This window comes from Staurois parvus, unplaced genomic scaffold (assembly GCF_062004578.1).
Source record: "Staurois parvus isolate SC_StPar_1 unplaced genomic scaffold, SC_StPar_1.0 ptg000390l, whole genome shotgun sequence".
Taxonomy (NCBI): Eukaryota; Metazoa; Chordata; class Amphibia; order Anura; family Ranidae; genus Staurois; species Staurois parvus.
The window spans coordinates 4,403,125-4,426,565 of NW_028318186.1; the positions used below are offsets into that span (position 1 = coordinate 4,403,125).

General features: G+C 44.3%; 2 protein-coding genes across 2 annotated transcripts in view; both read left to right on the top strand.

The window, feature by feature from the left end:
• The window catches only part of LOC149455561 (cytochrome P450 2K4-like), a 41,755-nt gene extending 38,906 nt beyond the window's left edge, over positions 1–2,849 (top strand). Inside the window, exon 9 of the mRNA XM_089686011.1 lies at positions 1,888–2,849. Within this exon, the coding sequence (XP_089542137.1) occupies positions 1,888–2,072 (185 nt within the window). The 3' untranslated portion in view covers positions 2,073–2,849. The remainder of the gene's footprint in view (positions 1–1,887) is intronic.
• A 16,004-nt stretch (positions 2,850–18,853) lies between these two features.
• The window catches only part of LOC149455562 (cytochrome P450 2K1-like), an 84,621-nt gene continuing 80,033 nt past the window's right edge, over positions 18,854–23,441 (top strand). The window contains exon 1 of the mRNA XM_089686012.1: positions 18,854–19,080. Coding sequence (XP_089542138.1) covers positions 18,898–19,080 — 183 coding nt within the window. The 5' untranslated portion in view covers positions 18,854–18,897. The remainder of the gene's footprint in view (positions 19,081–23,441) is intronic.

Here is a 23,441-nt window from a genome sequence, read left to right on the forward strand (position 1 = left end):
AGATGGCACTGATGGGAACTGATAGGCACTGATATTCGGCACTGATAGGCAACAATGATGGGCACTGATAGGCAGAACTGATGGGCACTGATAAGCAACACTGATGGACACATATATGTAGCACGGATGGGCACTGGTTGGCACTTATGGGGCTGCACTGATGACCAGGGCACTGATGATCAGTGCCCTGACTATCAGTGTAGATATTCTGTGAGAATCACTGTTTAGCAGCTCTCTTCTCCTCATCCTGCCATAGAGCATGAGCAGAAGACTGCCAATAACCAGAAAGTCTATTTACACTATGATCAGCTGTGATTGGACACAGCTGATCATGTGGTAAAGGGCCACTATGATTGGCCCTTTACATCTCTCTGTGATCAACTGTGTCCGAGGGACACAGATCACAGAGCAATCCGGATGAATGCCCCAGGGGTTCACAGGGGGGCAGGGTTCTGGGAGGACATCAATAGACACCCTCCCAGAACCAGCCGACCACTCTGTAGCCAAATTTCAGCTATAGCCCAGTCAAAAAGTGGTTAAGAGAATCATACTATAAATCCACTCACATATTTTAGTGCACCTATTACCAGTTCACATAAATACAGTCATAGTTTTCTTAAACAGTACATATACAGCCAGTATACTTACATGGGACCTCCAGGTACTTCCTGGTCTGCTCATAAATACATCACCCAAAGCTCCGCCCTTATGCATTTTATCACAGTAATGTGACTTTTTTATTCGTTCAAGAAAAATTTTCCATCCCGCTCCTTCAAATTTTTCTTGTTACTGTGGTCAAAAATGAATGTCAATTTGACCCCAGTAATGGGGACCTGAAACAAACATTTTGGACAAAAAACTTGCCAGCTTTGTGCAAGAATGTCCGAGTCTGTTATTTTAAAGCAGTCCTGAGATGGCTTCCTCACTCCAGACCTGAACAGTTTTAATAACTGGGCTTGTTCTGAAGATTAGAGGTATGTGAGATGGAATCAGCACCAGTGAGATGTGATCTGATAGACCAAGATGTGGCAACAAGGCAGCTTTGTATGCTTCAGGATATTTGTATATACTTGGTCCAAGATGTTATTTTCCTTTAGGGGGTAATTCTAAAAATTGGTCTACATATGAAGTATTCCAAGTTTGGAAAATCAGTAGCTATGCATCAGCCATTGTCTTCACATATACAGACCCTTCCACATTTAGATTTTGGAGTCTGCCTTCTTATCTGCTTGGCAGACATAGAAGACTTCTAAATTGATCCTGAATGGACCTATCCAGCCATGTGTTTGTAATAACCATCACACAGCCGTTAATTTGTACAAGGTAATCCTCTGCCTGAATGTGGTGAATGATCGACTATTGCTGAGAAAAAGATGAGGAAAATGTTCTGTGAGAATAAACTTTTAGACTAGCTAGCGGGCCAGCTCTCTCCACTGTTGCTTCCAATTCTTTTGCCACTCTTGTTGCTTCTGTGGTGAGATGGTTACAATTCCAGAGGACACCACTGAGTGTTGGAACTCTGTTCAAACAAAGCCCAGAATGTGGCTCTGATGTACAGTATATCTCTGATACTCAGCAATTCCACAGGTTCATAAAATATTGGTGAGGCCAAGAAGACAAGCTGCCGAGCCTGCATGTGCTCCCAAGCAACTGTCAGTCATTATTCAATGAATTTACCAATTGGCCTTTTTCTGAGATCACTCTTCTATGTGTCTATGAGCATGTAGTGTCATAATAGATATGATATGGTAAAATAAGTATGTAAAAATCACAAAAATGTAAGCATTATACAAAAACACATGTATATAAATAAACTGATTTTTATTATTTAAATCTTATAGGAAGCCTTCATAAACTCTGACAAACTTTCCTCTCTGATTTCCATAGGACGAAGGTCTTGCCCTGGAGAAACACTGGCAAAAATGGAGCTGTTCCTTTTCTTCACCAGCTTAATGCAGAAATTTACGATTTGTGCTGCGCCTGGTGTGACCAACTTCCATGTGAAACCTGCAACTGGTTTAACAGTTACGCCATTATCACCTAAGATCTGCTGTGTTCCACGGTCCTACTAAAAAATGAATTGTCACAGCTCCTTGTGTTTCCTTAATTTTCACTGCTCAGTAGTGCTGTACATTGCTACTACTCCCCTACCAATATGCTCCAAGGGTGCCCATACCCAAAAGAGAACATCAGGGTTGTTCAGGTCTGCTCTCCTGCACTGATTAATACAGCCTCTAGCTTCTGCATACTGGCCTCTGTTTTTCTCTGAGATAATTACACACCACATCTGCCCATGTCTGTAAATCAGTGGACCACAAAATGTGCAAAGCAGCATTACTGTGCTGATATGAGTTGACGTCTGCAGATGCTGTAGTTGTTGATTAGTTATTCTGTACATTACAGTTCCTCCCTTACCAATGTGCTCTGAGGGTGCCATTACAAAGAAGAGGAGATCCAAAATCTTCAGGTTTGCTTATCTGGAGAGTTTGAGAGCTTTCAGTAGCTGTCTGCGAATCTATGAGTTAATTGCAAGGCACAACACGTGCATGTCCATGTCCATTAATGCTTGGACCACAATAGGTTTAATGCAGCATATCTGCTCTGACATTACTGAGTCCTGTGGATAGCTGTTGATGAAAGTCAGTGCAGGAAATTAAAGGTAAAGATCTTAGATGACCCATACCTGAACTTTGACAACTGCATCTGTACCTATTACAGTGCTTCATTCTGTTCAATTTCCAGGTCCAATCCCTCTTTTGGACCCAAATGCATATGCCCCTCCAATCTTCAAATCTTCCTCTTTTTTAGCTGTAGTGTATTGTTCAAAATAAATAAAGTACATAACTGTTTATACTGCTTTTAACTGTATGTTAGTATCTACCCTATATTGAGCTATTTACAGAGGAGCCACTAGATTGTTTTGTCATTTCTGTGCACACCTGACGATGAAACACCTTACTCACCCAGTATTTACCGACACATCTTGACGTATTTCAAATACCCTATTAGGTCAAGCATAGTCTAAAAGAAGAAGGGATTAGCAGATGTACGTATACTAACACAACAACATTACTCTGAGAGATATGGTTGAACACTTGCAGTATTCAACACTAATTAACAGAATTGAACTGCATTTACCTAGAAACAGTAAATTAAGACTGACCTAACTAGTTATAACAGTCCCTGTTTTATCACACTGGCCAGTGATTGATATAAGGAAAAAAAAATGTTGGCTGGCAAAGTTGGGGCCCTTAAAGAAAACAAAACATTTCCTATTTGAAACCCAATTAACTTGTGCAGTGTTAGACTCTTCCCAGACACAGAACACCCTCTTCATGGAATCCAGGCACATGCTATGGTTTAGTTCAAATCCTCAGACAGAGTTGCTGTGATATCTCTCCTTTATTGTCCTTAGACAGTCCCTCTCTTCCTTCCTTACAAGCAATGGGGGTGTTCTCTAGTACAATCTGATCCCTCCAGGTATCCAAATCACACCTCACACTCTCTCAGGGAGAAAGGTCCAGGACTCTCAGGCAAGGTCCCGCATGATGAGAGTCTTCTATGAGGTCTCTCTCCCAGTTGTAGTCAATGAAAATGGCAGGGTTCTGTTCAGCCAGCAGCAGCTCTGTCTTTTCCCCACACACCTGGTTGCTTCTTGCCAGCAGTCCCCTCCTTCAACTAAAGAACGCAGACCCCCCCCCCCCCCTTCTTGATTTGTGACATTAGGATCGAATCATGTCCAGCCAAGATGGCTGCCCCCTGCACTGGACACACTCCTGCATTTCCATGTTAATGAATATTCAGTTTAACCCTGTCACACTGCAGAAGGATAATACAGCAGCAGTAAAGGAAGAAGTATCACAGCAGTTATAGGGTACATTCTAGGTTACACCAAAAAATTATATTATGGCTTATTTTAAAAGCAAAGTTCACATTTTTGCAGAAAAAAAAATAAATGCACATATTTTTGCAGGTAAAAAATTTATATTTATTATGTTTTCTTTGTGGAGTTAGCAGAGCTGATCAGTTGATTAAGGGTGCAATGTCAGGTTTCTGTAGACAAGCTCTGCAGCTTTCAGTTTGTACCTCTGATATGGGCTGAATGTTTGCAAGCTGAAGGGCTTGTGAATGAACTATGAAGGTGCTCATCAACACCCTTGCAGTTCATTGCAAACTACAAGCCTTCAGCCGCGATGGCTGACAGTACTTGTAGTGCTCCCATTCACAGATAGCTGTGAATGAATGAATGACATGGAGCCCCGCACAGCTGCACTATTTTTAAAATGTGACAGTGGGTGTGGGCAGGGCCATTGATAAGGGGGTGCCACTGGTCCTGCTGTAGGGGGCCCAGGCCCCCATCGGTTTGACAGGAGGACCCATGCAGCTTTATATTACATTATGATATACAGGCAGTTTTTATTGCTTGACCGGCTCCTAGGCTTTCCAGTAAACAGATAACATTTTTTTGGGTCCCATCATTTCATTGGTGGGACCCAGGAGGTGGTAGCAGAGCAGGGACTCTTTAATTTGGGGGTATAGACAGCCGGCTATTAAGTTTAAATTTCCAGTCCCCAGCAGGGGCGGACTGACCATTTGGAAACTCAGGAACTGCCCAAGGGCTCGGGGTCAGTAGGGGGCCCCATGAGATGCCCCTGGTACCTTTTTCATAGGCTTTTTTGAGTTTGGGCAAAGACACAGGGGCCCCATGATCTCCTATTGCCCGGGGGCCCCATGAGTTGTCAGTCCGCCCCTGGTCTCCAGCCTCTGTCCTTGTTGGAGTGATAGGCAATAGATGCCTGCCTGCATCACTTAAAGTCCTGAGGGCAGAGGGTGGGGTTGTAGATGGCGGTGATGTGAGGGATTGTGGTGGATACAGTCAGTGCAACCATATAGGGATCATCATCCAGACAGTGGCAACAGGCTGCAGAGTTTCTTGGCTGCACAGGCAACCTCCTACCGAGGTACATATATAATGTAATACACACACAGCTCGCAAGAGTATCATTCATGGCTGCAGAGTGTTTGCACTGGTAGTGTACCCCAGTATCTGTTCTGTGTGATATTGAGCACAAAATGATGATGATCACATAAGCACCATGAGATACTTTCTTTTTGGCCCCATTTACATTTGTGTCAGGGAAGGGGAGGGGGGTGGTAAAAACACTTGGTTCTCCTGTGTTTTTTTAGCACTTCCCTAACCACTTCCCCTTATGCTTCAAAGGCAGCGGAAGGGGATACCTATGCTGTGGCATTCATGCTTTTAGTGTGGAAAAAATTACCCCCACCATCACGTTCCATAGGCAGATCTGCCTGCTAAACACAACCCATTTACCTTCTAGTGCAATGTTTTGAAGTCCTCCATTACAAAGCTGTTTGGCTGCATCCACCAGATTCCAGTGGCAAGAATCCATGGATTGAATGACAGGTGCAAGCAAATAGCAGTGGCTGCTCAGGATGTGTATAATATTGACAGGCTGACAACAACCATCACTGTTCACATATACCACACACCAAGCGGCTACATGCAGTTAGGCACAGGTGTCCGAAGTATGGGTGTAACATGTAACATGCTCCAAAAGGTGAATTAATCCTTTAACCACTTGCCTACAGGGAATTTGTACCCTTCCTGCCCAGGCCAATTTTCAGCTTTCAGCGCTGTCACACTTTGAATGACAATTGCGCGGTCACACATATGAATTTTTTATTATATTTTTGAGACAGATAGAGCTTTCTTTTGGTGGTATTTAATCACCTCGGGGTTTTTTATTTTTTGCTAAACAAACCAAAACCAACTGAAAATTTTGAAAAAAGTTTTTTCTTAGTTTTTGTTATAACATTTTGTAAATAAGTGATTTTTCTCCTTCACTGATGTGCGTTAATGAGGCTGCAGTGATGGGCACTGATAGGCTGCACTGATGGGCACTGATGAGGAGGGACTGGTAGGTGGCACTGATGGGCATTGACAGGCATCACTGATGGGCACTGAAAGGCAGAACCCATATATGGCACTGATAGGTGGCACTGACTGGTGGCACTGATAGGCGGCACTGACTGGCACTGATAGGCATCACTGATTGGCAGCACTGATAGGTGGCACTGACTGGCATTGATAGGTGGCACTGACTGGCATTGATAGGCAACACTAACAGGCACTGATAGGTGGCACTGACTGGCACTGATAGGTGGCATTAAAAGGCAGCTCAGATGGGCACTGATATGTGTCATTGATGTGCATTGGTAGCCACTGATATGTGGCATTGATGTGGCACTGATGGGCACATGCAGGTGGCATTGATGAACACTGACAGCTGGCATTGATGGACACTGACAGATGGCACTGACTGGCATTGATAGGTGGCACTGACTGGCATTGATAGGTGGCACTGAAAGGCAGCTCAGATGGGCACTGATATGTGGCACTGATGGGCACTGGCAGGTGGCACTGATGGGCAATGACAGCTGGCATTGATGGACACTGACAGGTGGCACTGCTGGGGCTACACTGATCATCAGGGCACACTGTAAAGTATAGAAAGTACAAAAATGCATAAAGTTACCAGCAAATGACATTCATTGACAAAAAAAAGCACACAGACTCACCTGTTATACGCCCCCACACACACACACACACACGCGCTGGAACAGACAGTGGACAGGGATTTTTTTATGCTTCGATGCTTCACTTTGCTTTGCAGCCACAGTAAAGTTGACCCAGCATGTATAGTTCGGTGGGCAGCAAGCCCACCAAATACTACAGATTCAAGTCAATGGAGAAGCGTGTAACCAGTTCAGATGGCTCGGAGATTTGGACGTTTGTCTAAATCTAACCTAAATGTCAATTTTACTATAGCACATTCTGCAGCAAGATTTTAAAAAAATTGCATAGAGTCCTTCCCAAAAAACATAGTAGACCCTTTGAATTTGGTATGGGTTTTAAGGGGGTACCTCCTGCAACCAAAAAAAAGCATGACATTCCCTGGGAAGTCCATACCAGACTGATACAGATTTTAAGGGGGACCCCATGCAAAAAAAAACAAAACAAAAAATGCATGAAGCCCTCTTAAAAATCCATACCAGACCCTTAATCTGAGCATGCAGCCTAGCTGTCCAGGAAAGGGGGTAAACAATCATATGTCCCCCCCTGATAAACTATACCAGACCACATGCCCTTGCCAACATGTCTGCAACAAAGGGGGTACCTTGCCAGGGGGACCCCCCAACAAAACACCTTGTCCACATATTAAAGACCCTGACTTGTGTTTGTGGAGATCTGAGGACAGGAGGCTTGTTGGAACCTGGAAACTTCCTTTAATAGTAAGGGGGCCCCCAGGTTCTGCCCCTCAAATGATACAAAATATACATAGTACTCCTACTCATTAATAAAAAACTGTAAAAAAAAACCTGTAACCTAGAAATAAAGACTCCCAAATGTTTGACAAGTCCTCTAATTAAAAACTAAAAATCCCAATAAAATGTCCCTTGCTGTAAAAAACAAAACAAACAAAAAAAAAAAACAGACGTTACTCTTGACCAATCCCAATGGTACCAATAGCCCAGGGGTAGGCAACCTGAGAGCCGCAGGACTACAAGTTCCATCATGCCTCTGCAAGTCATAGCTGTAACTGTCAGTTTTGTAATCTTTGCAATGCCTCATGGGAAATGTAGTTCCACAACAGCTACAGAGCTATAGGGTGCCTACCCCTGCACTAGCCAAATAACAGCTCCCCAAGCTGTAATCAGCTATATAAGGGAAAGGGAGGGGGTGGTGGTAACATCATTGACCAAATGACCAAATGACCAAATGTCAATGTCATTGCCATATTTGGTTATTGATGCCACTGCATTCCCTTAGACTTTATCTATATGGCATTCATTTCTGGTGATGTAATTGGTTTCTAGGAATGTGGAGAGTGCAAGCACCTATGGCTTCCTTAGGAAGAATGACAAAGGAAAGCTGTCTGTTAGCAGGTTGGAACTTAAATAGTTAGGTGCTGTCCCGGAAGGCTAGGATTAACATAGTTCCCAGGTTCTTGGTTTTTGTGGGATCCTTGGGTCCGACCCACTGTTCCTATGAGTATAAAAGGGGACAGTGATCTGGAGCCCGGAATCTCGTGTCCTGGGTCTGAACTCTAAGTTCCTGCTGCTTGTCTGTCATCCAACTAACCACCAGAAAAGCAGAGAGATGTGAGAGCCACGACACCTGGGGGCCTTCCACGAAGATTCCATCCATTGGAGCCTGCTACTTATGGACCTCTTTATACATGGACTTCATCATTGCAGGTATTCAAAGACTGCACATAGACTGATTAGTTCTAGGAACTTAGGGACAATAGCTGTTATCTGGAATCACTGGAAATGTGATGTTTGTTGTTTTGGACTTTTTACCATTGAACTTATCTAAGCAAAGCATTTAAACTTCGACACCTGCCTGGTTTTAAGTTACTCAGAGGTGTGTAATGCAAGTAACTGGCACAACGTCACACTTAGTTTACAGCTTGGGTCACTAGCACATGGGGTATGAAGAGTCAGCTAGTTAAGAGTCATTCCAGTGCTAGTCATAATTGGGATTGCCACGAAAAATGAAGGTACAGTCAGCAAGCAGCCTGTCGTAGAGTGTACTTGTTATAGTTGGAATTGCCTCCTGCCATGAGGGGTTGTCGGCACTCCCTATGTCATATGCCATCTCATTGCATCAACCTGAACAGAACTGCACTGCAGAGGTCCCCATCCTGTACAGAGGTACAGAAGTTAAACTCAAGTGCACATTGTTGAAGCTGACTAATGGGAACAAGCTATTAAGCCCCTCCAGATCTGCATGCATTATGCATACTGGGCACTTGGCGCTTGTGTGTAGGCAGGCAAAACCCTGTATGAATTCCTAATTTGTTTGTGCAGCCAGGGAGGAAGATGACAATGACCAGCAGGTTGTCACAAGTAGCCAAGAGACTCTACTTGTTTGTTACAACTCTCCCAGTGCAAGGAGTCTCTACTCTGAGAATATCCAGCTCTTTTCCTTTGAGAAATGGCCAATTAACCCTCTTCAAACAATTCCTTAGAGGAATCCAATGGAAGTTGGGGTGGAGAATATTAATTCTACCCTAAAGAATAATCCTTACAAGTGAGGGATCTTGTCTGCATTGCAAGAGCTGAAACTGTCCTCTTAAAGGGCAAGCGTCATTTGATAGCAAAGAGCTGGGATTGCATTTAGTCTGGCCTCCTGCCTGAGAGTAAATGTCTGCAGTTCAAGAGTCAGTGTCTAACTACAAAGAGATTTGTTCCTGCAGTCCCAGCTTGGAGTCCAGAAAAAACTGGAAAGAGAAAGAAAATCCTCAGCCAAGAAGTCCGCAAAGAGATCCACTTCAGAAAGATGGGATGCATCCTGGTCTTTTTCAGATTCTACCACCCATCAGGGGCGGACTGACAACTCATGGCGCCCCCGGGCAATAGGGTATCATGGGGCCCCTGTGTCCTTGCCCAAACTCAAAAAAGCCTATGACAAAGGTACCGGGAGCATCTCATGGGGGCCCCTACTGACCCGGGCCCTCGGGCAGTGCCCGAGTTTCCAAATGGTCAGTCCGCCCCTGCCACCCATACATATCTTATGGGTACTTGGTTGCTCCTCTTTTGATAGGAGGGTTCAGTTTGGTCTTGGATGCTTGGACCCTTGGGACAAGCACTTCAGGCCATGTTTGGACAATCAGTCACCTTCAAGCTTGTGACTGTGCCAAGAGGGATACTTTGCTCCAGCTACAATAGACAAGTTCTGCTAACCAACGTCAAACTTATGGTCTCAGGGGACAGCAATTTTAATACCAACAGATATGATATTAGAAAAGCTGGGTTTCCTATTTCCACCTCCCCAGAGCTGTCTCTTTTTGACATGCCTTTTTTCTACATGGGTCAAGACATTATGCATCTTACATGTCTGCTGGTTGGATTCTCCATCTGCTGTCTCTCTAAACAGAGATCTCTTTCAAGAAAACAGAATGATCCATCTCTAGGGATGAGTCTTCAGTCCCAGGTGTGGGCGGTAGCTCCTGGTCCCCTCGTGCTGTGCTGGCACCATGTTGATCTGGGAGCTGTGAGGGCCACATGAAGAACTCAAGGAGTCTGCGTGATCCCTGGTGTTGGGGCCGCTTGCGGATCATAATCCGTGGGACCAGAAAGGGAATCCTCTGCAGTGGTGCCGTTTCTGCAGACCTGAGGTGACGTATGGCATTGATTTGTGCTGTGGAGGAGTGGAGCTTTGTATTCAAGCAGCCATCTTCTCCAGCTGCCAGGCCATGCCCCATGATGGATATTTTTATTACCTGTATCCTTCCAAGGAAATAAATATGGTACGTTGACCATACTCTCAACAAATGATTGATGTGGGAAAATACCAAGGGATAATTATGTGAATACATCAACTTTAGGGAACGGGCTAAGCAAATCCTTAGATATGGCTTTATTCCAAGAAAAGTCAAATTTACCTCAGATACCATCCAACTGTGATTTGGGGATCTTGATAGGTAAAGCTACACATTTTTAAAGGTTTATATCCAAGCCCGTGAACTCTTGAAATATAGATAGAAGGTTTGGAAGAGAAACTATTGGATCAGGTAAGAACATGATTATATTAAACTAACTTTTCCAAGATTTAAAAGTAGCTTAATGTGGAAAAACAAATTAAAATAATCTATCTCCAATCTGCTACAAGGCACGACTCCAGCTACACAAAGCTACTTAGAAAATGTCTTGGGTTTTGAAGAAATACACCAAAACTTGTATGCATATGTATTTTGTTTTCATTTCTAAATGCTTACATGGATATATTGAGAAATTACAAGAAGGACAGCAGAAAATAAACTTTCTATGTAACTAATGTTTTTAACTCTCTATCCCTTTAACAAAGTTGAGTCTAAAGTAAAAATGAATCTGTTACCAGCAGGGAATGGCATTGTGTGCTAGAGAGATGTCTGCAGAACTGCATCTGGTCACTCAGATCTAGAGAATCGGATGATCATCTGTACAGCTTTATTTTAGTTTTGCATTTAACACACAGCAACTGCAAAATGTCATTGTTTAGAGAAAGATCTACTGATTTCACACTGCAGGAAGCAAAAGCATTAAAGAACATAAAGAATATGTATCCTCTGATCCAGCAATAATGCCAAAAGCAAATCAATTCTATATCTACAAGGTGCCAGCCTCTGATATAACCAATATGTATTTTCTTTTTGACCAATATACTTGGAAACAAAAGGACTCAAACATGCATACTCCCTACAAATATGGAGGCAGTTTTTAAAAAGGTGTTATCATATTAGAAAGCAAGAATTAAAAAATGGCTCTTCAGGGTTCTGTAGACGTGTATGCTGCTTAAACAGATAATGCAATTACATGAAAATAATAAGCACTGACCACTGGTACTTTAAATGTGTATTTTGGCTCCATTTTATTGCGCATTTTAACATTATTTATGTGCATTTTGCCGCTGTTTAACATGCTGTATTTTTTTAACACGCATTTTGATGTGGGTTTTTTCAATGTGCGTTTTGACGCTTTTCTAAACACACATTTAGACACTTTAATGCACATTTTGGCACAGGTTATTTTAACATGCATTTTGGTGTGGTTTGTAATGCACATTTTGGCACTCTTCTTAGCATGTATTTTGTCATTTTTTTTAAAGTACATTTTGATTTGGTTTTTATGCATATTTTGGCAAACTGCACATCTGCTGCTTTTGGGTGCCATTAACAAATAATGGCACCGCAAACATGACATGCATTTTGCATGCGTTTCCAGAACACACACAAAAAAAATTGTTAAAAAAGCACCAATGCCCTTACAAATTTCAACTTACATTTTCGAAAAAATGTGTCTTGAAAAAATGTGTGTTGAAAAAAAGCAGCAAAATGTTTGTTAAAAACTGCACAAAAATGTGCATAAAAGGCCCCAAAAAAGCCAAACTGAACCTTGTTTAGGCATGGAGTGTTATGTGTTTTTTAAATGCGCATTTTGGTGTGTTGACAGCATATTTGTCAAATGACAAAATGTGCGGCAAAATGCATGTCTGCTAACAGCATTTGGGGTGCCATTAACTATGAATGGCACCCAAAAGCTCACTGCATATTTTAACACAATTTTAGCACAATTTGGAATTGCAGCAAGAATTGTGCAATTCTGCCAACAATTCTGCATTGCTCAGGTGTGAATGTGTTCTAAACAACAATACATTATAACTATACTGTATATATATATACACACATACTGTACACTATATATAAAACACAAATATACATAAACATATATAGTTATAGTTTATATAAATGTTTAACCCCGCTGGTGCTGATATTACAAAGAAGCCTTCTTCCTCACATCACAGCAGCTTTTCACCAAGATTCCCCAGCTCTGGGCTGGAGAATCTGGGACGGAGATATTTTAAAGAGATGGCCAGTGAGATCTTCAGATCTCACCTTCATAAACTGGCCATCTCTGTTAGGCTAAGTTCACACAAGCTTTGTTAGCAGGTGTTTTGCAGGCGTTTGAGGGTCGTTTTTTGCATTTGCAAGGTGTCAATACCATTAACTTCATTATAGGCATTTGTGGTACGGTTCTAACGCCTCAAAAATGCACATAAGGCATTTGGGGAGCATTAAAAATGGGGTGTTTGGCAAGAGTTAGAAATTAGTCGGACAAGTCGCTCAAGCCGGAGCTCCGACGGCCGGATCCCTATCCATAGCCATCCAGGTGACATCAGCTGGCAGGGGCGATCAGGAGACCCTGCCGTCCCTGCTGAGACACTGCTGAGCAGCATCGGGCCTATTTGGCCCTGTTCCGCAACAGCGGTCCGGCGTGGCTTACTGCGGCTGAGTGAAGCCACGTGACCTCCCGGCTCGCGCCTAGCTGGGTGCCGGGTGCGTGCGGCACACAGTGCGAGTGCGAGGAGGGGATTACAATACATCGGCCCCCCCTGCCCGGATCAGTGGGCGGCCGGTCGAGGGTCCTGCTGTTCCCGTCAAGACGCCTTGAGGGAGTGTTGGGTACCCCCCATCCGTGGCAGCGGGGCGGTGAGGATTAGTGCGGCGTCCGGAACACCGGGATCACACCCAACAGAGTACCGGGTGAGTGAGACACACAGTACAAGGGAGGATTGTCGTTTATCGACACCCCCTCCACCAGGATCAGCAAACACCCCTCCCTGTCCCATCGGCGCACCCCCCACACGAACCCAGGGAGCATAGGCCTACAATAAAGGCCTAGAAAACCCCTTACAGCAGTACGCTGTACTGTAATTAGGCCTAAAGACACTGAATCCCCTACAGGTATTCACCAAGGGAATACAGAGGCAATCCCTGCATCCCCTCAGCAGGAATCTCAGTCCAGCATTCTGAGGAATCAGACCCACAGCACCTGTATTTGCCTATCCTCTCAAGCATTCTGAGGCCTACACTGAGATCCCTGGCCTGTCTAGGAATTTTCATCCCCCCTTTTCTTTATACAAGTTTATATGTTCTGGGGGGCTCAGCTTGACCCCAAAGAAAATGGCAGTATAATACCTTGAGCCTTGTCACACGGAGGTGGGACTACACAACCATAACAAAGAGAGTTGCTGCTGACATGGGGAAAACAGATAGATCTGCCACCCCTCGCTCCAGATCCCCTCGTCGTCCAGGTGGTCCTGCCAATCATAGCATTCTGGAGTTATTCCGGTCATAGACCCCGGAACACACGGAAGCATCCTCCCACGCATCTCCCCCCACACTCGCCTCATAGGGAGACTACCTAATCTGCTACAAGACTTCAAATTGTTTCAGTATTTGGCTAACTTCAAAATCAACTTTTCTAAATCCCAAGCCCTTAATGTCTCATTAACCCAAGATATGATTAGACAAGCGAAATCAAATTTCCCTTTTACCTGGCAGTCCGAGGCCATCACTTATTTGGGAATCCAATTACCAACTCACCTTACGGAACTCTATGCTAAAAACTTCTTACCCCTCTTGCGTAGTATCACAAAAGACCTTCAGACAGGGAACAAACCTTTTTTCTCTTGGTTTGGTAGAGCAGCTATCCTCAAAATGAACGTGCTCCCTAGAATATTGTATCTACTGCAAACGATACCAATCAAATTACCGAATTCCTTCTTTAAATCCTATAAAACGCTCTGTACCTCCTTTCTTTGGTTTAATAAAGAATTAGCTTTGCCCAACTTACCATGCCCAAGAAGAGCGGAGGTATTGGATTACCTGATATTACCCGCTACTACAGGTCTTGTCACCTAGCAAGAATAGTAGCCTGGTCTAAGAACCGCAATTGTAAGGCTTGGGTTGGTGTGGAGGCTGATTTCTCGAGGATTCCGCTTGCCACTTCCCCTTGGCTGAAAAACTCTCACATTCCTTCTGAGTTCTGGGAACACCCTCTCATAGGCCCAACTTTATTCTGCTGCCATCAGTTGATTCAGAAAAAAGAACTCTCTTCCTCTCCGGGCCCTCTAACTCCGATCAAAATGAATCCGGACTTTCTACTGGGTATGTCCCCGGCCTTTCTCGCTGGATATAACCCTGCAGATAATCTGAAAGTACATCAACTTTTCAAAGACGATAAGTTCTTAGCTAGAGATGACATCACAAAGAAATGGCCATCCCTGATCCTGACGCCATGGATGTATAGACAACTCCACCACTTTATACAGAGCTTCCCACATCTAAAAGTTTATTCAAGGCCACTTACCCCATTTGAGAAACTTTGCTTTACAGACTTCCCGCAGAGACATGTTATATCTAAGCTCTACACCTATCTTGAAAACACCATTACGTTTCACTCTCGGAAAGCCTGTGGGGCCTGGTGTCTCGACCTACAACTTCAATTAGCGCCAGAGGACTGGGACCACATTTATGAACACATGCATAAAGGTTCCATATGTGTTTCTACGCAAGAAAGTAACTATAAATTATATTCTAGATGGTACAGAGTTCTATCCCTGCTTCATAGATTTGATCCTAACATCTCAGATTTATGCTGGAGATGTCACCGGGCAACAGGTACACTCCTACATATATGGTGGGATAGTCCACTGCTACAGCCCTTCTGGGGAAAAGTTCGAGACATAATAACACAAGTAACTACATACACCCTAGACCTTTCCCCTGCACAATTTTTACTCCACCACTTCTCACTTCCTTTTAGGACTTATCGTAAGTCGCTTGCCTTGCATATGATCAATGCGGCAAAACAGTGTATTCCGGTCCACTGGCGTTCAGAACATGTTCCCACTGTGCGAGAGTGGTTTCTTAGGGTTGTCAGGATTGCGGAGATGGAGGAACTGATTTCAGTGGCAAGGGAACACCCCGAGAGATTCAGGAGGACTTGGGCGTGCTGGAACCATTTCAAAACTACTAATACTTATCGCCTTTCAATGAATGAATGAGCTGAGACTTGGTGCCGTGAAATACCTTTAAGGCGTTTACCTCAGGAGTTACCCCATGGATTGAGTCTAAGTGGATTGTATCTTAAATTAGAAGTAGAGTTTTGTTTTTTTTTTAGTTTGGACAATATATAATGATGTGATTGGTTTAGCTGCAATTGCCTAATCATTGACCCCCTTTTTTTCTCTCTCTCCCCCTTCCCTTTACAACATCACTTTTTACATTTCTCTTCAATGGACGCTCCCTTCTCTTTTCTCTCTTCTCTCCATCTCACAACTTCTACATTCCCCTACTAATCATATCTTTTATAAGGAACAGAGCATCTATTCACATACAGGTGTGACTATTCTTTACAAAAGTAACCTACATTTTCCAGATATGAACATACAGTGGGGATCGAAAGTTTGGGCACCCCAGCTAAAAATTTGTATTAATGTGCATAAAGAAGCCAAGGAAAGATGGAAAAATCTCCAAAAGGCATCAAATTACAGATTAGACATTCTTATAATATGTCAACAAAAGTTAGATTTTATTTCCATCATTTACACTTTCAAAATAACAGAAAACAAAAAAATGGCGTCTGCAAAAGTTTGGGCACCCTGCAGAGTTAATATCTTGTACTTCCCCCTTTGGCAAGTATCACAGCTTGTAAACGCTTTTTGTAGCCAGCCAAGAGTCTTTTAATTCTTGTTTGAGGTATCTTTTCCCATTCTTCCTTACAAAAGTCTTCCAGTTCTTTGAGATTTCTGGGCTGTCTGTCACGCACTGCTCTTTAAAGGTCTATCCATAGATTTTCATTATGTTGAGGTCAGGAGATTGTGAAGGCTATGGCAAAACCTTCAGTTTACGCCTCTTGATGTAATCCCCCGTGGATTTCGAGGTGTGTTTAGGATCATTATCCATTTGTAGAAGCCATCCTCTCTTTAACTTCAGCTTTTTCACAGATGGCATCAAGTTACCATCCAAAATTTGCTGAAATTTTATTGAATCCATTTTTCCTTCTACTCGTGAGATGTTCCCTGTGCCACTGGCTGCAACACAACCCCAAAGCATGATTGATCCAACCCCATGCTTAACAGTTGGACAGAGGTTCTTTTCATTAAATTCTGTGCCTCTTCTTCTCCAAACGTACCTTTGCTCATTCCAGCCAAAAAGTTCAATTTTAACCTCATCGGTCCACAGAACTTGTTTCCAAAATGCATCAGGCTTGTCTATATGTTCATTTGCAAAGTTCAAACGATGATTTTTGTGGTGAGGACATAGAAGAGGTTTTCTTCTGATGACTCTTCCATGAAGACCATATTTGTACAAGTATCTCTTTATAGTGGAATAGTGTACCACAACTCCAGTGTCTGCCAGATCTTTCTGGAGGGATCGTGCAGTCAAACGTGGGTTTTGAATTGTTTTTCTCACAATCCTGCGAGCTGTTCTGTCTGATATTTTTCTTGGTGTTCCAGATCTTGCTTTAACTTCCACTGTTCCTGATGACTGCCATTTCTTAATTACATTCCGAACAGAGGATGTTGACATCTGAAAACGCTATGTTATCTTCTTATAGCCTTCTTCAGCTTTGTGAGCATCAACTATTTTCAGTTTCAGTTTTCTAGAGAACTGCTTAGAAGAACCCATGGTGCTGATTGTTGGGGCAAGGTCAGATGAGTCTGGGCATTTAAAACCTTTGCGATTGACATCACCTGGTCTTCCCAGATGATGATTGAGAACAATCCATGACACTGGCAGGTCTCAGCTTTGCAAAGGGGTCAGTGCATGCTATAAATTCTGCAGGGTGCCCAAACTTTTGCAGATGCCATTTTTTTGTTTTCTGTTATTTTAAAAGTGTAAATGATGGAAATAAAATCTAACTTTTGTTGACATATTATAAGAATGTCTAATCTGTAATTTAATGCCTTTTGGAGATTTCTCCATCTTTCCTTGGCTTCTTTATGCACATTAATACAAATTTTTAGCTGGGGTGCCCAAACTTTCGATCCCCACTGTATATGGCATATACGCCTTCAGAAGATATTTGTGCCTTACACTCCACAGTCCTATTATCTGAGAACTCCCTACTCAGTGGATCATTGTCCATTATACTTATCTAGTTTATTTACTATAATCATTATATCTACTGGTATGTATTATACATTTGCTATATATATATATGATATTTTACCTCAAGATGAATCACACTTTAAACAGACATCTTATGACCCGTCTGTGTTACAGGAGAACGTGTAATATGTCTATGTGCGGACTGTGCTCCTTATCTGTATATGACTTGATATGCCTTTCATATTTCAATAAAATACTTTCTTTGAAAAAAAAAAGAAATTAGTCAAGTGTGAACGAGCCCTCACCCTAGGTTCACATCTGTGCGGGTGGTGCCGCTGCGGATCCGCATGAAAATCTGTGCAGCCGCACCACCCGCACAGTAAATGCGGATCCACAGGAGGGTGCCATTGGATCTAATGGCATGCTGCCCGCACTGGAAAACGCAACTGTACTGGGAACCGAGGTTCCCGTGCGGGCTGCGTTTTCCAAAGAAGTGCAGGGACTTCTTTCCCTGCGTGTCATGGGAACGGGAGTCCATTCAAATGAATTGGCTCTCGTGCCCATGCAAAACGCGGCCCGCACGACCGCATAGATGTGAACCAGGGATAAAAGTGAATGACAGAAGGGTGTGTCCTGTGATGAGCTTCATAAACTGGCGCACCTCAGAGATCAGCTGGGATCATCAGAATCTCAGCTTTTCTCGCTTTCATAAGACCCTTGTCACATCAGGTGCGACTTGGCATGCAATATGCAACTTGCAAATTGCATGCCAAGTTGCACCCTACTGTCGGAGCTGCACTGATTTCTAAAGTAGTACATGCACTACTTTTGGTGCGACTTGCATAGACATCTGTGTCAGATGTCTTGCAAATCACACCTGAAATCCCCCAACTTTGAAATCCTGCATTTTCATTGTAAGTCTCACAAATTCAAAGTCGGGCTTGATGTGACCGGGGTGTAAATAAACACCTAAATCAGAGAGGGACACAGAAAATATTTTTCTCTCTAATAAAGGTAATAGCCTTGTCATTTCTTAGGTAAAAAATAAATGTAACTAAATAAATTCAAATAAAAAAAAATTAAATACAAAGTTTAAAACAGCTGAAGCTGCTATTCACATTCCTAATTTACAGATGAAAAGAAAACTTCAACAAACATGTACAGTACATAAAATGTATTTATGGGACAGCAAGTAAAGTCTTGTCAAAAAACTACTTTCAAAAGTTAGAATAACTTGAAATATCTTTTATGAAAACTAAAATGCAGTTTTTCTTTACCTAATAAGAACCTGGAATTCTGCCAAGCAAAATAGTTTATGCTCAGGAAACGTGGGAGGTTTCCTGACTAAAGTTATGCCTGACACACACAACTGATATCTGATCTGACTGCTGTTTTCTCTAAAAGCCTCAGAGTTCTACTGAAGTCTGCAGCCATGGAGCTCATATCCTCTGCACTGCTGACATTCATAGCTGCCTCTGTAATTCTCTACATATATTCTTTTATTACTAACTATATTGGAACCCCTAGGAACTTTCCTCCAGGACCCCGACCTCTGCCGGTGATTGGAAATCTGCATATGATCAACCTCAAGAAGCCCTACCTGACTCTGATGGAGGTAAAGTAATCCAGCAGGTGACCTCATAACATTGTATGCTGTGTACACATGTTCTGTTTACTTTCTAAATTGCAGTAAATAAAATGAAAGATAGATCTGTGTCTGAGTTTTGCTAGACACCTACAATCTGAGCACACAGATGTGAGGTGTTGTTATATTATTATTATTATTATACAGTATTTATAAAGCGCCAATAGTTCACTCAGCGCTGTACATTACAAAGGGGGACAGAACATGTGACAGAACAATACCAATACAATGCAAAACATGAGGGGATCGAGGGCCCTGCTCTTTCGAGCTTACAATCTAGAAGGGATGGGATAGTGGTACAGGAGGAGATAGCTGTGGGGGATGGAGTGGTAGGAAGAGTGGAGGAGGTCAGCAAGTTAGCAGGGGGTGAGGTAGGCTTCCCTGAAGAGATGGGTTTTCAGGGTGCGCCTAAAGGAGAGGAGAGTAGGTGATAATCTGATGGGTTGGGGCAGGGAGTTCCAGAGGATGAGTGACACCCTGGAGAAGTCCTGGAGGCGGGCATGGGAGGAGGAGACCAGGGAGCTAGAGAGAAGGAGGTCTTGTGAGGAGCGGAGTGTGCGTGCTGGGTGGTACTTGGATATTAGGTCAGTGATGTAGTTCGGGGCAGTATGGTGGACAGCTTTGTACGTCAGTGTTAGGATTTTAAATTTGATCCGTTGCGCAATCGGAAGCCAGTGGAGGGATTGGCAGAGGGGGGTGGCGGAGACAGAGCGGTTTGAAAGGTGAATGAGTCTGGCAGCCGTATTCAGGATCGACTGAAGCGGGGATAGCCAGCGGCGAGGCAGGCCAGTGAGGAGGGAGTTGCAGTAGTCGAGTCGTGATATGATGAGGGAGTGGATGAGCTGTTTAGTGGTTTCTGGGGTTAGGAACGTGCGGATTTTGGCGATGTTGCGGAGGTGGAGTCTGCACGAGTTTGTTAAAGATTGGACTTGGGGCTGGAAGGATAGGTTGGAGTCCAGAATGACACCAAGTACTCTGGCCTGCAGAGCGGGTTTGATATTGGCGTTGTTGGATGTGATGTAGAAGTCAATGGGGGGTGGGGTTCGGGCTGGGGGGAAGACAAGGAGCTCGGTTTTGGAGAGATTCAGTTTAAGGAAGTGGAGCGACATCCATTCTGATATGTCGCTCAGTAGGTGTGTGATTTGGGCAGAGACCGAGGGGGTGAGGTGGGGGGTTGAGAGATAGATTTGTGTGTCGTCGGCATAGAGGTGGTAGTTGAAGCCGTGAGAGTGTATGAGTTGGCCAAGGGAGGAGGTGTAGATGGAGAAGAGAAGGGGCCCAAGGACAGAGCCTTGAGGGACCCCAACAGAGAGGGGGAGTGAGGGGGAGGTGGTAGCATTATAGGTAACGCTGAAAGAGCGTTGTGACAGGTAGGATGAGAGCCAGGAGAGAGCAGAATCTCTGAGGCCGAGGGAGTGTAGTATTTTGAGGAGGAGGGGGTGGTCAACTGTGTCGAAGGCCGCAGAGAGGTCAAGGAGTAGGAGCACTGAATAGTGGCCATTAGCTTTGGCGGTTAGAAGGTCGTTGGAGAGTTTGAGTAAGGGGGTTTCGGTGGAGTGTAGGGGGCGGAAGCCAGACTGTAGGGGATCGAGGAGGTTGTTGTCATTGAGGTGAGAGCATAGGCGGGTGTAGACGAGGCGCTCGAGGAGTTTAGATGTAAGTGGGAGCAGGGAGATGGGTCTGAGGTTGTTCGGGTCATTGGGGTCCAGGGAGGGCTTTTTAAGTATGGGGGTGATGTGTGCATGCTTCAGTGGGGAGGGGAAAGTGCCGGAGGAGAGGGAGAGATTAAAGATGTGGGTGAGGGAGCGTAGGATGGAGGGGGAGGGAGGTCGTAGGAATTGTGAGGGGATAGGGTCGAGGGGGCAGGTGGTGAGGCGGGCATCAGAGAGGATCTTGGAGACTTCCTCGATGGTAGTAAGGTCAAAGGTGCGGAGTGTTGGGGGAGCTTCAGTATGAGGAATGTAGGGTGGGGTGGGAGAGGAGGTCAGAGCAGTGGTGAGGCCGTGGGAGAGGGGTGAAGAGGGGGTAGCTAAGTGAGGGGGAAGGGGGTTGGAGGGAGTTTGAGCAGCGACGAAGTCCCTGCGGGTAATGTCGAGGGGGAGGGGGGATGATGGGGTAGCTGTGTGAGAGGGGACGGGTTGAGAGGGCGTGTGAGTTGCGGCAATGTCCTTGCGAATTGTGTCAATCTTGTTTTTGAAGTGATTGGCAATATCAAGGGCGGTGAGTGAGGTGCTGGGTGGAGGTGGGGGTGGAGAGAGTAGAGAGTTGAAGGTGGAGAAGAGTCGGCGAGGATTGGAGGAGAGGGCCTTGATGAGGGTCAGGAAGTAGGCTTGTTTGGCTGCGTGGAGGGAGGAGGTGTAGGTGCGGAAGGCAGATTTGTAGCAGGTGAAAGCTTGTTGGGATTTTGTTTTGCGCCATAGTCGCTCCAGGGCACGACTGCGTCGTTTGAGGGTTTTGGTGTGATCAGTCTGCCAGGGCTGGAGCGGTCGGAGTCTGATGTTGCGTGTGGTTAAAGGCGCTAGTGAGTCAAGGGCTGCTGACAGCGCATTGTTATAGGCAATCATAGCAAAGTCGGGGCAGGACAGGGGGAGGATGCGGTCGTGGAGTTGATCAGCTGCAGAGTGGAGGGGGGCAGGGTTAAGGTTGCGGAGGTTACGGCTGGTAGTAGTGTGACATTTGGAGGGGTAGGTGTTGGAGGATGAGGAGATAGAGAAGGTGATCAGGTTGTGGTCAGAGAGAGGGAAGGGGGTGTTAGTGAGGTTGTGGGGAGCGCAGCGGTTGGAGAAGACAAGATCAAGGATATATATACTCAGATCTGAGAATAGCTCAGGGCTCCCAGTTGGAGACAGCTCCCAGTGTGGGGGGAAGAAGGTCTCACTGAGGGGTCAGAGGACCCAACCAGAAGCCAAGAGACAGAGTCTTAGTTCCAGGAGTCAGGTCTGCTCCAGTTGGGTTGTCAGGAGAACCCCCATGCATAGGCCAGAGGTGGGCTCTGCATCAGGCTGCTGTGACTAAAGCCTATAGAGCCATGTATCCAGGCGAGGTACTGCCATTGAAGCTGAGTGAGCTCATGAGCCAGGTGGCTCAGCATTTTCTGGTGTTTGCCTTTTTGCTGAAGCTGCAGAAGATCCCCTGCGTGGAAAGTCATTTGTCTGTGAACTTTTTCTATCTTTTAAATAAAAGTGGGCTATCAAGGGCTTAAAAATAGTTCCTATCTGCCATGTACTCACTATATAAATGCATCTACCATAAAAGCTAACTACCCCATGTCAAATATGGTGAAGGATGTGGTGGGAAAACTGTCCGTGAAATCCAGGTCTTTGCTCCAATGGTGAGTTCATGTCAAGAACAGTTTGCTGTGTGTGGAAGTGCAGCCAGGTGAAAGGCATTGCGTGTTACAGGTGATGTACCTGTGAAAGAAAGAAAAAAGATCTGCTGTGAACTGTATTAAAAGTAGCTGTGTGCATGATTGCAAAGATGGGGCTTTAAAAAACGCAAAAAGGAAGCAATGTTTGCTGAGATGAGAGACAGAGCTCTTTGGCTGGAGGAGTTTTTATCACCAGGACAAGCCCCATCCATGGCTGAACAGAATTCGCCAAAGTATGAGAGTCGTCCAGTGTATGAGCCTGCTGTGGACTGATGCAAGAGGCATTTGCTTTATATATTAAAATATACCACTACGTTGTTATATACTTGGTGTTTTACCTTGTAGATATTATATATGCATCTATTCCTGAAGAAGTGAAGTAAGACTCATGAAACGTGTCAGTTTTCGGATGCAATTTTAATGTAATTATGTATCGACATCTGCATTGTATATGGTCAATTAGTCGTTATTCATTGGTGGTGTGTGTTGTGCCTTATTTAAAGTCCCAGGACAAATAAATTGGCTGTATGGATATATTAAGGCTTGGAGGCATATCACTTGGTGCATCAGGTCACATTCTATTTTTGTTACATTAATTTGGGTGGAAGACATCCTGGTCCATAGTGGCCTCTTGCACCATGCATATGTACAATTATGACATTGTGATATATTGGCCAGAATTTATTGTATTATTACACAGATTATGTAAACTTCCCAATATTACATTTCTGGTTTGGGATTGATGGCCAGGGTTTGCCTCATCCCAGGAGTTGCGCTGCATTGAGGAGGCTTTTGCCTCTTTTTGCTTCCCAAGCCTGCTTACTAGACAGGTGGGATCTGTGCCGCATTGGCACCATGTCTGAGCTAGATGTGTGATGTCAGTGATTTTGCAGCACCATTACACCAGTGCGATTTATTCTATCTTGCTGGGCTCACAACGTCATTGTGCCTGCCTGGTGGTGGA